This window comes from Balaenoptera musculus, chromosome 7 (genome assembly GCF_009873245.2).
Source record: "Balaenoptera musculus isolate JJ_BM4_2016_0621 chromosome 7, mBalMus1.pri.v3, whole genome shotgun sequence".
In the NCBI taxonomy this organism is placed as follows: Eukaryota; Metazoa; Chordata; class Mammalia; order Artiodactyla; family Balaenopteridae; genus Balaenoptera; species Balaenoptera musculus.
Window position 1 is genome coordinate 104,959,934 of NC_045791.1, and position 18,174 is coordinate 104,978,107.

The 18,174-nt window shown below is 45.5% G+C and overlaps 1 protein-coding gene across 1 annotated transcript in view; it reads left to right on the top strand.

Annotated features, from left to right (window-relative positions):
- ARMC9 (armadillo repeat containing 9) overlaps positions 1–18,174 on the top strand; it is a 157,257-nt gene that overhangs the window by 62,594 nt on the left and 76,489 nt on the right. The window contains exons 14-19 of the mRNA XM_036858302.1: positions 185–275; positions 2,146–2,269; positions 4,411–4,550; positions 5,991–6,067; positions 8,588–8,662; positions 14,568–14,658. Of these exons, the coding sequence (XP_036714197.1) occupies positions 185–275; positions 2,146–2,269; positions 4,411–4,550; positions 5,991–6,067; positions 8,588–8,662; positions 14,568–14,658 (598 nt within the window). The remainder of the gene's footprint in view (positions 1–184; positions 276–2,145; positions 2,270–4,410; positions 4,551–5,990; positions 6,068–8,587; positions 8,663–14,567; positions 14,659–18,174) is intronic.

An 18,174-nucleotide genomic window follows, 5' to 3' on the forward strand; every position in this document is an offset into this window, starting at 1 on the left:
ACAACTTATATTTTTTTGCCAACTCTCAGAAAAACATCAGTTGGAAATCAAGACCGAATCACCTCTAATAAGTTCACTCAGAGGAAGAGAATATCAGACCTGCAGAGGAGACGTATGCTTCTCTCTCACTTTTCTTTCACTTCATGGCTTTTCCTCTTTTGATATATAGTTTTTTCTCCCACAGAGGAATGTGCTGCAGCTGCTGCACTCAAAGAGCGAGGTGGTCCGGCAGTACACGGCCAGGCTCGTCAACGCTTTCGCGTCCCTGGCAGAAGGTGAGACGGCAGCTCTCCTTGCCGGCTGAGGGAAAAAAATGAAAAGCTGAGAATTACGTTTTATTTGGCGGACGAAACTGAGGACTTAAGCCCGGCCGCAGCATCTCATATAGCTCGGAGGTGCTGCTCCGAAGAGGCAAGGGGGGAGCCAGGGTATATAGGAGTTTTTGCAGCAAAGATGAGGTAGACAGAGCATCAAAAGATTACTGTTAAAGAAAACCAGACATCTCGAGTTAAGGAATTCAGCACTTTTCTGTGTACGGGAAGAAGCAAGAGTCTGGGTTCACTGAAATCATCCCTTTGACGGGCACCTCAGCGATCTAGGGCCATATCCTGTGCTTTCCCATCCTGAGCCTCCTCAGGGTGCACCGCTGGGGGTGGCTGCAGGGGCTCAGGGCTTGGCAGTGGGCAGCCCGTTGGTCCCCATCCTGAGTCCCCTCAGCGCTCACCGTCCAGAGTGGCTGTAGCGGCTTGACGGCTGCAGCATCCTTTGCTTACTGATATGGCAGGCAACATTTTTTTTTTCATTGATACCTTCAGAGAGAAGAGCTAGGTCTTGTGGATGTGTTTTTCCCTGTGAAAACACATTCTTCCCCAAGTTTCTTGGCAATGACGTGTTTCCTCAGTTTATTACTGTTTAATGCATCTAAGGTCTTTTGAAAAACTTAGTTGTTGTCATATTGCTGTAATTTATGTCAGAGCAAATTTTGATGGTTTTGGAGTTTATTTTGTTAGCCTTTAGTTTTATTTTGTAAGCTTTCTGGTATTGTAACGTAGTACTTTTTAGATTGCTCTCAAGATAGCAGGTAATGCATTTTTTATCATTTTCTACTTAAGGCCAAATAAGGTTGGTGAAATAAAGTGATTCCAATAAGCACTATACCATGTCTTGCAAAAGACTAAGACTTTTAAATCAAGAGGATTTGAAAAATCCCAAAATAACATGCCACCATAACTTAATTCAAAATGATTTTACAAAATGCCATTACCTTCCATAAATTCTAATTTGTTTGAGCTCTTTTTAACATGAATAATGGGAGTTTTAAATTGTGACTGTATGACACTCCAAAAGTTTTTTCATTCATTTGTTTGTTCTTCCAGCCATTTAACAAACATTTTATGATAAGCCAGGGTATGTGCCAGGGACCATTCATATAATACGGTTGAACTTTACGTCTGAAATTAACGTCATCTGTATCAAGATACAAGTTCACAACAAGCTAGTGATAGGGTTCCAGGTATGGTTCCTGACTTCTTCTCCAGGCCATGGGTGTGTCCAGAAAGCTCTACTGGGCTGCCTCTCTTGTTAAGACTGAGGGGTTCATAACACACAGATTCATCACCCCCCTTTTTCCTCGTGATCTGACTTTTGGGTTCAAGATTTTGGGTAGGGACTTCCCTGGCGCTCCAGTGGTTGGGACTTTGCCTTCCAGTGCAGGGGGTGTGGGTTAGATCCCTGTTCGGGGAGCTAAGATCCCACATGCCTCGGGGCCAAAAAACCAAAATATAGAACAGAAGCAGTATAGTAACAAATTCAATAAAGACTTTAAAAACAAAAAATGGTCCACATCAAAAAAAATCTTCAAAAAAAAAAAAAAAAGATTTTGGGTAAATAAAAGACAGCGCTCTGCACAAGAACACAGTGATGAATCGTGTTTAGATGACAGGAAAAGTGGTTTTCCATTCATTAGATAGTTGATTGAGTAAAACCAACTTGCAGTTGAAATATGCTTTAATAAGTTTTCTAGAACATAAAATTACCCAAACTCTACGTGTGTTATATGCAAAGTTTTCATAGAAAGTGGTTTTGGAGCATGAACTTAACACAAGATAAATCCTCTCCCTTGTTTATCTCTGGTTATATTATTAGGTCGCCGCTACCTTGCCCAGAGCACGAAGGTGCTGCGGATGCTGGAAGAAAGGCTGAAGGAGGAAGACAAGGACGTCATCACCCGGGAGAATGTTCTCGGGGCCTTGCAGAAGTTCAGCCTCAGGTGCTGACCGTGCAGTAGGTCATGGTGGCGCCTGTGAAATCAACTTAGGGGTTTCTTAGCCACTGTTTTGTGCTTATTTGGTCCCAGTGACAATCCAAGATGCAGGTGATATTTTTCAGTGAATGCTTAGAAGAGGTTGGGTGGCTTTCTGAAGAAGAGCTGGAAAGTGTATCTCGGATCCACTAAACCGTCCTACTCCTACACTCTAAAGCACTGTTATATTCTCCTAATGACCATTATCTCGTGCTGACCAGGTGCTAGATGCTAGATTGTGTCTCAAGCCACGTGCAAGGTTTGGAGATGAGCACATGAATGCACCCCGATAGAGCCTCCACCTGCAAGTGCTCACTGTTCACTGTGGGAGAGGCACGTGTAAATGCACAATCACAGTCGGTGGGGTAGGTCGCTCTGTGGAAGTCAGGGGTGGAGCCTCCTGGGTCCTGGTCCACCCATCTCAGCCACCTGCCCTGTAGTCTCAGCCTGGACCTGGTCATGACTTGGGAGTGTTCCACGTTAGAGATTTAAAACTCAGACACCTCTTCTTGAAGCAGATCTGATGTCCTCCCAGAGCTTTTTTTTTTCTAAATTGGCAGCATTATTAAGGTGTATTTTACATACCACAAAATTTACCCGTTTTAAGTGTACAATTCAATGATTTTTGGTATATTTACCGAGTTGTACAAACATCTCCACAGTCTAATTTTAGAACATTTCCATCACCACAGAAAGAAACTTCATGCCTATTTGCAGTCACTTTTCATTCTTATCCCTCACCCCAGGTAACCACCACTCTGTTTTCCATAGATTTACCTGTACTGGTGTGGTCTTTTGTGACTGGCTTCTTTCACTTGGCATAATGTTTTTGAGGTTCATACAAGTAGCATGTATCAGTACTTTGTTCCTTTGTGTTGCCGAATAACATTCCATTACATGGATAGACCACATTTTGTGTATTCATTCATCAGTTGATGATATCTTGGTTGTTTCTACTTTTTGGCTATTACACGTAATGCTGCTATGAACATTTGCATACAAGTCTTTGTGTAGACCCATGTTTTCTTTTCTCCTGGGTAGGTATCTAGGAGTGGAATTGCTGGGTCATATGCTAATTCTTCCAGAGTCCATATTCCCTGATGACCACCTGACTCTCTCGTTGACTACTAAGAATTTAAGTACCTGAGTCCCTAACTTTTTAGGGACTGTGGTTAACATCTGACTGACTCTCACTAATAACCTAAAACCTGAAAAGGGACATATTCTAAGTGTGTATATGTTTTGTGTGGGGAAAGCTGTAGGTATGTAGTTCCTACTATTTGCCATGTCCCTGCTGATGAAAATTTCTTGTTCTACCTATATGAATTGAAAGAACTATAAATAATCTCCAGAGTTATTACTTCCTCAGATCATAGGAACATGTTTCTGTTTGTTTATAAAGATGATTTAGCTTGATGTTGACTATATTTGAAAAACTTTTAGAAATTTAATAACTGTAGTTATTATAGTGCTTAGTCCCATAAATTCTTAAGGTTGACATGATAACATCCACTGTAACACATTATGATGAGGCACTGGATTTTGTAAGATTTTCCACCTGGACCTTGGGTAGAAAATAATTCCATATAAATTGTATTACCCAGGTTACTAAACTACCCTTATTCTATAGAGATCTGAATCAAAATGGTATCGAGCTGTTTTTATATGAGCTGGTCTTCTTTTTTGTATTTCTTTATTTTTACATAGCTCAAAGTGCCCAAACTAGATTATATAGACTAGACTTTAGGTAAAAATCTGTTTGTCAGTGAACTATTTCTATGACTCTGTTTCCTGGGTTAAGTAGACCAAAAGCTATCAATAAATACTTATTAAGTATTTGAAGTAATACGCTGCTAATTGTAAATATTGAAAAGGAAACTTTCGGAGTAGGAAGTCTCCTTACTGCCTTATTTTTCTTTAAACCTTTAATAATATCCCTGAAAGGTAAAGAATTTATTGTTGTAGTTTCCGTTGTACAGGTCTAACAGTAAGATACTCGCCAGCGTCCGTAACTTCTGTGAAGTTTCTTTTCTGATGGGCACTCACACTGCTATGTACTCTCACGTGAGAGGTCTCTTGCTAACTCCCTGCGGGCTGTTTCCTCCTAGGCGCCCACTGCAGACAGCGATGATTCGAGACGGCCTCCTCTTCTGGCTGATTGACGTCTTGCAGGAGCCTGACCGCCTGTCTGACTACGCGCTCGAGTACTCGGTGGCCCTGCTCATGAACCTCTGCCTCCGGAGCACAGGTCTCACTCACTGTTGCCGTCCCCCCGCCCCCGGCTCTGGAGAACCCACGAGCCCGATGTGGCCTGCCTTTCGTCTCCCTCCCAGAAAACGCAAAACAGAAAAAGAGTGTGAAGCATGTCCAGCTAGGTAGAAAGCTGTTGAACCCCTAAAGGCAAAATACCACTCTGGCCTTGGAAAGAATAATTTATATATATATATATGCAGTACCCACATTAAGAGGAGATTGAATTGCATTACATTTTTCTTCATCTTCATTGCATTATTCAAAGGTAGGAAGTGAAGAATTATGATCTGTTTTATCTGCAGACAGAGAAGCATGTTCCCAAGATTGCACAGGATTAAGTTGGTGACATTAAACCAGGCTTCCTGCCCTTAATCACAGTCCACCTTCCCCACTCCACCTCGTACAGACAGCGATTCCCACGTGACATCTCACGTCATTTACGTCTTGATCAATAAAGGGAGTGATTTTAGCTTTCCTGCAGGTTCCATCCCACTTAAATGATCTGTTCCCTGGGATGGAAGAAGCTTCCTTGGAGAGGTGCCACGTCCGGCCCATGGCTGACCTCTGTCTGAGCAGCAGCCCTGGTGTTGGGAGAAGGTTACCTGGATAAATAGCTCAGGGGTATTTGTTAGAAGCTCCTTCACCCTCAGACGCCTTGGAATCTGAACCACCTAACTGTGTGTTGTTGACTGACTAAATGACTTACTTCTATCTTTTTTAAAAAAGTAGCATATGCAAATTTCCTAGCTTTAAAACATTTATCAGATTATAATTGGCTTTTCTTTATTATCAGTTTATTTGCAGCGATTGTCATGATGATGTTTGGAATTTCTGAAATAGCTGTAGGATTTTTAAGTGATGGTGTGTGCACTTGGGAGGAGAGCATGGCTCTTTGACTCATCGAGTTTCAGTGTAGTGAACAGCTCTGACCTCCTGATAAATAAGAACTGCCGCCACTTACTGAGCACTGGGAGTGTGCCGCCCTATACTGCGCTGCCGGGACTTCCCTGGTGGTCCAGTGTTTAAGACCCCGTGCTTCCAATGCAGGCGGCGCAGGTTCGATCCCTGGTCAGGAAACTAAGGTCCCACAGGCCATGGCGCTCGGCCAAAAAAAACCAAAAAAACAAAAAACTGATGCTCTCTTTATGTCTCATGCTCCTGTCTCCTTTTCTCATATTGCTTTGGGAAACTTTAGTGTTAACATCCTGAGATATACTGAGCTACTTAATTCTACATCGCCCTTTGAGGTGGACATTAATAATCCCCAAGGGACCTCAGAGGAAGAAATTGGGACCCAAATCGGTGAAGTGACTCATCCAGGGTCACACAGCTCACAGGCAGAGGAGCCAAGGTTCATATTCAAGTCTGCCTGACTTGAAACTGTGCCTCTGAGTTTAGACATGTCCTGTTTTGTTTCTCTCTTTTCCTCCTAAAGGGAAGAACATGTGTGCCAAGGTGGCGGGCCTCGTGCTGAAAGTTCTTTCGGATCTGCTCGGCCATGAAAACCACGAGGTACCCGGTCAGCGCCGTAAGCCCCGGGCTTGGGGGAGGGTGGCCTGGGGTACTTAACTGCACTTGCCCTCTTCCAGGTATTTGTGTAAGCTACGTCAGGGCTTTTATCATTTTTAAATTCTGGCACCCAGAGCAGCAGGCTGTCCCCTGGCTTCCCGCTGTGAGCACGACTGCCGTTCACTGGCCTGGGCTGCTCCCTCCCGGGGGTTGTTTCTTCCTCCTGGTCACCTCCCCCTGCTTCGCTCCTCCCCCCATGTTGACACTCCTCTGTTGGGTTTCATATATGTCCATGGACATGTATGTAACCTGAAAATATATTTAATATTATGGGTGTGTTCAATTTGTATAAATAACATTGCCCTCTAAATCCCATCCTTTTCTTCCATTTTCACTGTGTCTTTAGGACCTTTCTCTGTTGCTTTATGTACGTGTAGGTCGTTAACTCTCGCTGCTGCACAGGAGCCCCTTGTTGGCAGCCCTCCCGTTTCACTTCTCCAGTCCCCCAGGGGTGCCCCGTTTGCTTGCCTTCACCCCTCTGCTGCCACAGCCGTCCTCGGCGGACGTGGCCGCACTTCCCCCTCGAGGGCCCGAGCCGGAGCTTCCCTGGGGCGTAGACACCCATCACCGCTGGCTCACCCCACGTGTCAGTCTTGGGTCAGAATCCTGCCGAACTGTCCGCAGGATGGCCGTCCTTGCGTCTGCTCTCATCCGTGTGGTGCTCTAGCCAATGGGCGGCAAGCCCTTTTTCAATAAAATAGAGGTCTGGATCCGCTAACACACACTATGATTATTCTCTCACCCGCTTTCTACAAATGCCTTTGTGGAAACCATGACATAACTTTGCACCTGAAGCCAAAACCTCCACAAAGATCTGCCCTCTTTAGCCAGCTCTTGATAGACGTTAAGAGTCAAACAGAGAAAAAACCAACAGGAAAAAAAGGATAAAGTGTATAAATGGACAGTTTACAGAACAGTAAATCTTGATGGTCTGTAAATATGAAAAGACCTTCAGTTTTGCTAGTAGTCAGGGAAATGAAAATAAAAACAACTATAGGATGTCTTCTCTTCCCCATTGGATTAGCGGAAATGAAAAGCGGTAAGAAATCCAGTTCTGGAAAAGAGTGGTGGGAAATGAGGCCGCCCCCCTGCTGCGGAGAGACCGTATGTAGCGCGTGCAGTCCGCTCGAAAGGGAAAGCCCATTTATCAAGCGGCTGCCGTGTACCATGTCCTGTCTGGCTTGATGTTAGGGTCACCTGTGTGAGTAAAACATGGGTCCTGCCCCTGAAGAGCTCATGGAGAGACCTAAGTATAAGTTTAAAAATATACTAAATCCTGGGAGTTAGCTGGTGGCCTAGGGGTTAGGATTCTGGGCTTTCACTGCCGTGGCCCGGGTTTAATCCCTGGTCAGGGAACTGAGATCCTGCAAGCCGCGCAGGGCAGCAGATAAGTAAATAAATGCTGAATCCAGCGCAGAAGCGGAGGGAGGTATGTACAGGGAGCAGAGCAGCCTGTCTGGGGGCTCAGGAAAGGCTTCCTCTGAGATATGTCTGAGCTGAGTTTTATTTTTTAATTTTTAATTAATTAATTAATTTATTTTGGCCACACCATGTGGCCTTTGGGATCTTAGTTCCCTGACCAGGTATTGAATCCGCACCCCTTGCATTGGAAGCACGGAGTCTTAACCGCTGGACTGCCAGGGAAGCCCCTGAGCTGAGTTTTAAAGGATGAACCATAGGTTTCCAGACAGACATATATGGGAAGAGCATTCCCAGCAAGATGAGCTGCTAGAACCAGGCCAGGGTGTGTCACAGTGTGCTGGGTGTGGGGGGCAGTCCCTGAAGTGGAATCTGTGTAGTGTGAATTCCAAGTGGCAGGAAGGGAGGAGCAGAGGAAGGTGATATAGAGGCCAAACCTTGAGGGGCCCTATGTTCTATAGTAAGGAGTTAGGACTTTCCAGGTAGTTTCTACGGAAGGTTCCCGAGGTCGGGGGAGGGATGATTTGGCCCATGCTATAGAATCTTGGCAATGATATGATGGTTGGATCAAAGGGTGAACATAGAAGGCAGAGAGGCCCTTTTGGAGATCTCACGTAGCCTAGGTCATGGGCGATGATGTCTGAACAAGGACTGTAGTGGCACCTATGGAAAAGAAGGGTTCCTACTAAACATGGCTTGGAGACCCAACACTGGAGGGTAAGAAGAGAGAGGAATCAGTGATGCCTCCAAAGGTTCTAGCCTGAGTCATCAGGATGACATTAATTCAGCAATGACATGTAACGGGAGTAAGCTTCAGGAGAGAATGATGCCCTTGGTTTTGAACTCTTAGTTTTAGCTGTTGCCCTGGGACGTGCCAGTGGAGATGTCTGTCATTTGGAGACCTGCATCCTGGAGCTCAGGGAGCTGTGAAGGTGGCAGTGCTTGCCCTCCTCACTAGCCAGGCCGTTCTCAAGGGTAGTGTGTGATGTTTGAGTTGTATGGTATTTGAGAACCTGCAAATGACTGTTTTCTCTCCCCTTAAAGATACAGCCGTATGTGAATGGAGCTCTGTACAGCATCCTTTCTATTCCATCCATTCGTGAAGAAGCAAGAGCAATGGTAAGAAAACGTGCTGTGGGATCGGTCAGCTCCTGTCAGTGCCACGTTCAGAGGCTATTAGAACAAGGGGTTCCTGACGGGGCCCCAGGGAAGGGCTTCAGACAGCTTCTGAACTCCCTGAAATTGTATCCCAAATACATATTTGCAGTTTTCTGGGGAGAGAGTTTGTGGTTTTTATCAGATTCTCAAGGGATCCCAGCCGACAGGATTAAGAACCACAGCGTCAGAAGTTACTAGCAGGTTTATTTTTTGGCAAGTTGTAGACATTTTTAAAAATTTAAGTGACTCATTTTAATTGGGGGCTTTGGGAATGCTTATGGATTTCATAGTAGGAGAAGCTTAGCAAGAAAATGATGAAACGGAGAAAATCATCACCCAGATTCACCTCCAGGCTTCCTGGAGGAATTGTGGCAGTGAGACCTGGGGCAATCATAACACTCCTCTAATCTGCAGGCATTCTGATAGCGACCAGGTGCAACAGATAAAACTGATAAAACTGTCTGGTTGGAAAAGAGTTAACTGAATATTTAATGTGTTTACTTTAGTGTTTATATTGGAAGCTTAAAACAAACCTCAGGTGATCAGCATCTTCTTTTGAGATGACAAACATTTCTAGATCTAATCAAAACCGTTGGAGTTTTGTCCTTTTTCCTTACGACATGTGAAACCGTGTGTGCGTATTAAATGCTTAGAATGAAGGGATTAAATATATTTCCATCGTCAAAACACAGGCTAAATTCAGTTTGAGACCAATGAAGCATGTTCTTCCACTTGGCTTTGCTTACTTAGAAGAATTACTAAATCTTCTAATGGGTCATCTACAGTTACATCAGCAGTTATGCCAGAGACAAAAACTTACTTAAGATCCATTCTGTGTGGTCACAGTAAACAGTGAAACTTAATTGCCTACTGCTTTTAAAGAAAAAAAGAAATCTGCTTTTTCAGTACAGAACAGGGGAAGATAAACTTGATTAATTTCTGCATTATGGTCATTCAGTCAGGTCAAAGAGAGGAATTGTCCACGAAGGCAGAGAACAAGGAAGAAAACATGTAGGTTGAAGAAAAAGAAAGAACAGAGGTGACATGGAGTCCAAAAGCATGAAGGGCAGACATCCAGGGCACAGGGGTGGAGAAGGCAGACTTAAGGGCAGGAAAGGGACAGGCACCAAATGGGGGGAAGGGACTCGCTGTTGTCGGACACGAGAGGGGTGGCCCTTAGAGATCATCCAGGCCAGAGAGAAAAGAGATGGAAGAATGGGACAGCCTCAGAGCCCTGTGCAGCAATATCCAGAGGTCTCACACGTCTGTCATTGGAGCCCCAGGAGAGGGGAGAGAGGTAATGGGCAGAAAAAGGGTTGAATAAATAATGATGAAAAACATAAACATAATAATAAGGCATCTAGGAAATTCCCAAATGTCTGGAAATTAAACGGCACAATTGAATTAGTTTTCTATTGCTGCATAAAAAATTACCCCAAAGTTTAATGGCTTAAAAAAAATTACTGCCTCACAGTTTCTATGGGACAGACGTTGAGGAGCAGGTTAGCTGCGTGGTGCTGGCCAAGAGTCTCTCCTTTGATTTTAGTGAAGACTTCAGCCGGGGAGCCGAGGGCACAGGGATCCGCTTCCAAGCTCGCTCTCGTGCTGGCTGTTGTCTGGGGACCTCGTTTCCTGGCCAGGGGACTGCCGCATAGGGCTTCTCTCCACATGGCAGCTGGCTTCTCCCTGAGGGACCCTAGAGAGTCAGAGAGTGAGCAAGACAGCAGCCACAGTCTCCTTTATGACCCAGTCTCAGAAGTGGTCACAGGACCGGCTCGGGTGCAGTGTGGGAGGGACGGCCCGGGAGCACGCATTCCAGGAGGGGGGGTTCGTCTCGGAGCCTGGCTGCCACTCGCTTCTAAGTTGCCTCTGGATCAAAGAAGTCGCAAGGGAAATTAGGGCTATTCATCTTTTGACATATATCACCAATATTTCCCCAATTTTTCATTGGTCTTTTACTTACGGGGTTTTGGCTATATGACAGCTTTAATTATAGTTAAATCCATTAATACCTTCCTTTATAGTTTCTGACGTAAGTTTCTAGACAGCCTCTGAATTACTGACTTTGAAAAGAAAACGTAGACCACTTAGATAAAGGTGTAACTAGCATACACTTCCCTCTGGCATTTTAACAGGGATCAAAGTCATAAGCAAATGGAGGAAGGTTTTGGACACTTCACCTGAGTAGTTACCTATTTATTTGTAAGAGAGGCCTCTAAGGGAGGATATGGCTTCAACAGAGCTTTTCTAGAACCCTGAGATTTCCTCTCATTTCACTCTCATCCTTGAAGAGGTTTTTAGATTGATAGAGGGTATTACATCCTTTTCCTTTATTATAAAACAGTAATAAAGGAAGCCAGACAGTGAGGAGAACACGACCCATAACCTCACCAGCCTAACACCTGCTCACACGCAAAGCCGGGGAAGAGGTGGCAGAACAGACGTTCAGACCGTGCCGGGTGCGTGTCAGCACAGTCCTTCTGGAAAGAGGTTCAGCAGTACACGTGAAAAATTATGAAAACCTACCTATTTTGCATTCATTCATTTTCCTCTGGTTATTGATGCAGAGGAGAAGAGCTGTGTGCATGACGAGGCTCATTTCAATATATATATATTTTTAATTATTTTATTTTATTTTATTTATTTTTGGCTGTGTTGGGTCTTCGCTTCTGTGCGAGGGCTTTCTCTAGTTGCGGCGAGCGGGGGCCACTCTTCATCGCGGTGCGCGGGCCTCTCACTATCGCGGCCTCTCTTGTTGTGGAGCACAGGCTCCAGACGCGCAGGCTCAGCAGTTGTGGCTCACGGGCCCAGTTGCTCCGCGGCATGTGGGATCTTCCCAGACCAGGGCTCGAACCCGTGTCCCCTGCATTGGCAGGCGGATTCTCAACCACTGCGCCACCAGGGAAGCCCTCAATATTTTTATAATAGTGAAAAACCAGAACATACATGTCTGGTAATAGAGGAATTGCTAATGAAATTGTGGTTCTTTTGCTCACAGTATTAGTAGCTATTGAAGATGATAATGAAGAAAAGCAGTATGAGACAGTATGGAAACTTTATTGTGTAATGAGGGATAAAAGCAGAATATGACATTATAATAACTCTGTGTTTGCAACTGTGTAAAACGTTTGTGTGCTTGTAGAAAATGAGAAAGAATACATAAAAATTAGATTAGTACCAAATGCCACTATGGTGGTCTTAAAATAATACCAAAAAAAAAAAAAAAAAAAGGAGAAAAAGATACATGTGTGCCCTGAGGCCCATTTGAACTTTAAGAGACCACCAAGATCTGGGGCCGGAGAGCAGATGCGATCAAGAGGGCCACCCTAATGCTACCCCAAGGCCTCCTGCACCCAGGGCTGGAGTAATTGTCAGCCAGGAGCTCTTCCCTGGGATCGAAACCCCAGCCAAACATTGCGCCCTGGGCTGGAGCAGACCAGATGCTCTGTCAAGGCTCTCAGAGTCTCTGGGAGAACCAGGGAGCTGGGCTCAGAAGCCACAAAGCCAGGAGAAATGCCCACACACTCCACGGGGCTGCTCCAGTGATATCCCCACCGTGCCTTGCACCAATGCCCTGGGCCCAAGCTCACACTGCAATGCCAGAAACTCTGCTCTGCTGTCCCTGAAGGGCGGGATGCCGCCTGCCCAACTGTCACAAAGACGTGTGTTCCCCGTGTGCCTGATTCTTCACATTGCCCACTTCTGACTCAGTCTCACATGGGTGCATTTGATTGGCAGGACCTAGGTCATCTGCCTGCACCCTGGCTGAAGGGAGCCTGGGAATGCTAATATTCTGGCTGCGGCCTTGGGAAATGAACACATTGTAGAGAAGCTGTTTTAAAAGTGTTCATCAGCTACAAAAGTTAACAGTTGTCCATTACAGTTGGTAAGCCTGTTTGCTGTATTCCATGGCATCCATTATGTGTGGGCCTTTCAAAATTAGTGTGGAGGGCTTCCCTGGTGGCGCAGTGGTTAAGAATCCGCTGCCAATGCAGGGGACCACGGGTTCGAGCCCTGGTCCAGGAAGATCCCACATGCCGCGGGGCAACTAAGCCCGTGCGCCACAGCTACTGAGCCTGCGCTCTAGAGCCCGTGCTCTGTAACAAGAGAAGCCACCGCAGTGAGAAGCCCGTGCACCGCAACGAAGAGTAGCCCCCGCTCAGCACAACTAAAGAAAGACTGTGCGCAGTAACGAACACCCAACACAGCCAGAAATAAATAAATTTATTAAAAAAAAAAAATTAGTGTGGAAATCTTACTGAGAGAATAAATTGATATGGCATTTTTAGAAAGCAATTTGGCAATATGTATAATAGTCCTCAAAAATATTAATATTCTTTGCCCAGTAATTCCACTTCTGAAGCTCCATACAAAAACATGAACAAAGATTCATGTATCAAAATATTCATCACAGCATTACTGATCATAGTGGAAAACAGGAAACAACCTAAAGGTTCTCCAAGGCTCTGTCCTGACCCTCTTCTCTTCTCACTCTGGGGCCACCGGGAACCTTGTTTGCTCCCTTGCTTCTGGGACCACCGCGAACCTTGTTTGCTCCCAGCTCTCTCTTCTGAGCCAGAAACCCCTACCAGACACAGCAAGCACAGTCTCAACCGCTTATTAAGCATCTCCTATGTGCCAGTCGTCAGACTAGATGCTTTTTTTTTTTTTTTAGGTATAATTATGAACAGTGAAATGCACAAGCCTTACATATACAGTTCAATGCATTTTGACAAATATATATATTTACATAACCAACACCCAATTATATCCTTTAAAAATCTCGTGTTAACTTGAGTTGCCATCCTTATTTTATAGTTGAGGAAAAAGGCTGGGAAGACTTAAATAATTTGACCAAGGTCACACAGCTAGTTTATGGGGAAACGAGAATTACAATCCAGATTTAACCTTTCTAGAAGGTAATGCTCTGCTTTAGATGATGGGAACTCACCATGTTCAAAACTGCACTTGGCACTTCTTCTTTGATTCAGTTAGAGCTGTTGATTCCAAACTGGCCTACCTAAAAAGGAGCTTACTGGCTCAGGTAACTGAAAAGTCCAGGCATAAGCTTCAGGCACAAGCTTCAGGCACAGCTTGATCAGGATTCACATGTCACTTTACCCGTTTCTCTACCAGCACCTCTGTACTCTGCTCCCTCTGCTTTGGGTTCAATATCAGATACACTTTCCCCTCGTGGGGGTAGGAAGGCCTCATCAGCTCCAACCATACATTCAAGTCCCACAGAAAAGAGGAAGGAGGGGAAATAGACATTTATGGTCAAGTCAGTATCTTACCTCTACATGTCCCTGGAATTCTGTTAGTCAAAATTGAAAATTCTGATGTCAGTGTTTTGTAGTAAATAATACACACTGTAATGACTTTATAATTATTTTGATAGAAAAAGAATGATGGCTGTTTAAAAAGAGGTTCTATTTGTTCTTTTACTTCTCTGAACATGCGGTTTTACTTTTCAAAGACCATTTTTGGCCCTAAAATCCAGAAGGCAGTGTATAACTACAGGGAAAACATGGGAGAGAAACCGCCTCCCCAAACAAGATACTGCCAAAGCTAAAAGGAAGACTTAACACAGTAAAATTTTACAATAGCTTTTTAAAAAATAAATGTGTTATAATTAGGTCAGATAGTCAACCAAGAATAAAATAATTTCCCTGTGAATTGTAAAAACAACAAAAAGAATGTTTAGAACTGAGCAGAGGATTTTTATTGTGCATATCCCTTCCTCCTGAAAAAAAAAGTTTTTTGGTTTTTGGTTTTTGGTTTTTTTGATTAGGTGAAACTACTCCATTGAAAAGTAGTTTCCCCCCAAAACTGAAATGTTAACTCTTACTCTCTCGCATGCTTCTAGGGAATGGAAGACATCCTTTGCTGCTTCATCAAAGAAGGCAATGCTGAAATGATCCGCCAGATTGAATTTATCATCAAGCAGCTTAATTCAGGTCTGTTTAATGCAAGAATCTATTATGTATCTTTTGAATCTTTCACATATGCTAGAAAGACACATGGACTTTCTTAGAGGGGCTTGTCATGTCTTAGAATTCATTCAAGAGGCCTTAAGGGAGGTGCAGAGACCCAAGTGAACCCACAAACGGAAGTTCAGCCAGGTAATCAAGGCCACTTTGTCCCATGATCAATAGTCTCTCATCACACTTTTGGCTTATAGTCAACAAAAAGAGTTCAAAAGCAGTTGCAGAAACCCTTCTCTAACTGGAAGTTCTCTTTATGTGGGCCTCCCCCTCCTAATTATTTCCCCCAGACCACTAGGGCGGCTGTCCCAGGGTCCAAGGGTCAGATAATAAAAACAGATGCCAATCTTTCCGGCACCACCGTGGAAAAGGCCCTTGTCCTCCCACGTTCATTCACTCCAGAAGAATTCATGTTGCCAACCAGCAACGTGGGAGGATGTGATCCCCTTTCTTCCATAACTGTGACCACCCACATCCCATAATAAGCAGGAAAGGAAGGTAAAGGAAGCCTTGGGTGGGACCGGGTGGTGGGGACGCTCTTAGCTCTTCCTGTGGCCCCCTGATGCCTTGATCCTGACTTGTACACATGCCAGAGGCACCTGGCACTGCCAGCATCCAGGGTCAAGTTTGTCACTTACGTCTTTCTGCATGCCCTGGTCCACATCACTGAAAGTCCAAGTGCACAGATTCTGTTCCTCACACGAACGCAGGTAAAAAATGAATCTCCTGATCTCTACTCTAGTCCCAAGGCAGCAGCTTGACCAAGGCCAAGCAAAGGGAAGTGCCTGAAGCCCTTCACTGGAGGAAGCCCACAGGTGGCTCTCCCAGCTCCTGGTTCACAGCTGGGGCTGCACAGGGCAGTTCACTTGGGGAGATTTGAAAACCCCCAAGGTAGCACCCCACGCCAATTAAATCAGAATCTCTGGAGGAGCCCCAGGTACGAATAGTGTTTAAAACTCCCAGGTGGCTCCAGTGTGCGGCCCTGCCTCGGGGGGACACAGAAATGGAGAGGCAGAAGGAGGGGTTTAGAGGGCTCCCCATCAACAGGAGGCGGCCGGGAGAGCGGCCGGTGAGGTTAAACCTTGGCTGCCTTCAGGCTGGGGGCCCATTTCCACTTGAATGTCCTCCCCTTTGGTTTTTATGGAGCAAGTATAATTCATCCCAGATTCAGGTGGGCAAGGAACAGATTTGTATTTTCTGCAGCAACTGCATTTCTGACTTTGCACTTCCATTCTGCTAGGCGAGCACATTGAAAAAAATAATAAAAGGAAATAAAACCGAACCTTAGTCCTGGCAGAGGTTACTCCCTAACCTTCTCTGGGCAGGCCACAGTTTGGGAAGGCAGGGGAATGCTGGGAAGAGTTGTTGCCTATCTGCTCTGAGGTCGCTAGCTATGCTGAGACCTCCCTCCCAGGCCAGGAGTCCTCTGCAGCGTCAGGGTCAGGTTTGGGTTGGGAACCTTCTTCAAGGCTGACTCTGTTTCAGTCAGTCTATCAAGACACACTCACCTCTATTTCCTTATCAGTCTTCCCTCCTCCCAGGCAGCCAGAAAGCAGGGTGCCTTGTCTCTCTGGCCAAGAAAACATCTCTTCCTCTTACATAAAGCCGGCCCTTGGACCAGCATGCTGACGCCTGTGAAGATGAGGGGCCAGTCCACATTCCTGTAAGGGATGTGCTTTAGCAAGAAGGTGTCCTGGACAGAGCCAAAGCCTTACAGCCTTGTGTGTTCAGGACAGACTTGGCATCTACCTGCTCAGCTCCGGAAGTTCCAGTTTAAATGGAGTGCCTACAGTAGTTCTTTTTCATTTCAAGCACAGAAGCTGTTCTGTATCCATAGGACAGTGGCAGGACTCCAGAGATGATTACCCAGGAGTCTGCTACTTTGAAACAAAATTAGAAAGTCATTGAATATTTGGGTGGAGGACCAGATACATACACATAAATACCTTAGGATACCTGTCAACAACCATCAAGTCAAAATGAATCTACAAGCATCGCGCTTAAACCTAGAGGAGGGAGAGCTGGAGAGTTTCCATCCAGTCCAGTCTTCATCCTCAAGGGGAAATTGATAGCCGAGCGTGAGTTATGAGTCATTTACTAGTTTAAGATAGGTGAATCTTAAGCTAGTAAATCTAGTTTTAGATTTTACAGTCTTTTTTTTAGAGTATCGACTTTCTTGTTTTATTTTAGTGAACATGAAAACACGTACATGGGTTTTCATAATTCAAGTCCATCTCAATCCTCTAGCACTCTTTTTCTAGTGGAGTTTTAAGGTCCTCAGGTACAAAAATTCCCATGTATTTTAGAACTCTAACCCCACAGGAGGGGAAGGACTGCTCTGACAAAGCCTAAGGGGAACTCCCGGCCTGGTGATGTGACAAGTGGAAGTGCATGGCCAGCAGCAGCAGGGAGTTTTGTCCGTGACTCCCGCGCTCAGCAAGGGGGGACGGGCAGATACCAGCCGGTCACCAAAGAGAGGACAGGGCGACCTGACTGGTCACTGGGCAGAGCAAGGCGGAGCCGGCTTCCCCGGAGGGCCCTCAGGAAAGAAGGGACGCTGGTAACTCAAGCGCCCTGTTGTTGGGCCCACGGCCCAGGGAGCAGTGTGGGAAGCAGGACTCGTGTCCCCGTCCTCCCGGAGAGGAGGAGCTGAGAGGCTTGTAAGGGACTTGAGTTCACAGGACTGCATTGTTCCGAAAGTAGGTTGAGTCTGAGCCCACAGGGGAGGGGGAGGGGGCAGTGTGGCTGGACTAGCCTGTGGCCTCATGAAATATCTGAGATTCAAAAAAAAAAAAAAAAAAGGCGTTTCCATATTTGAAGAAGAAAGGTTTAATTTACAATTGGTAAATATAGCAGCCTCCCCATTGTGAAAGCCACTTACCGGAGGTGGGAAGGAGCAGTGCTGTTCAGGGGCTGGGAGGGCATAGACGTTGGGTTATTAGGCTTCAGTCCAGATGCAGGTGACACAACATCCTCCAGTATGCAAAGCAGCTTCCACGACACCGGCACAGCCCACGGTAGGCGTGCGAGCCCTGCGAGTGTCCTGCTGGCTTCGGTCCAGCCAGGTCAGTGGAGTCCTTCCCTTCAGAATGAGGGCGGCGTCGAGGACAACGGGAGTCCCGGCGTTTCTACGCATTCCCTTCTAGGAAATGGTTTTGGGGTTTGGTTAAGTCTACGTGCATCCGCCGCCTTCCTAAGTGTGCTGGGCAGTCTCTTCAGCGCCTTTGTTTCCTTCTGTCCTCCTATTTCCTGTTTGATTTCCTTTCCTCTTCTTTCCGGCTTTCTTTACTTTCATGTCGTCCGTTCAAGAAATGAGCGATAATTAGGAAGGTGCTGAGTAGGTCAGATGCTCTGGCCCTGGGGACTCACCGTCCAGTGCAGTGGGTGAGAAATATACCCAGACAAGTCATAGCCATTCATTCATTAGTCACATGGTATAGAGAATGGTGACTCATGGGCTGTAGATGGATTTTGACATGACAAGCTTTT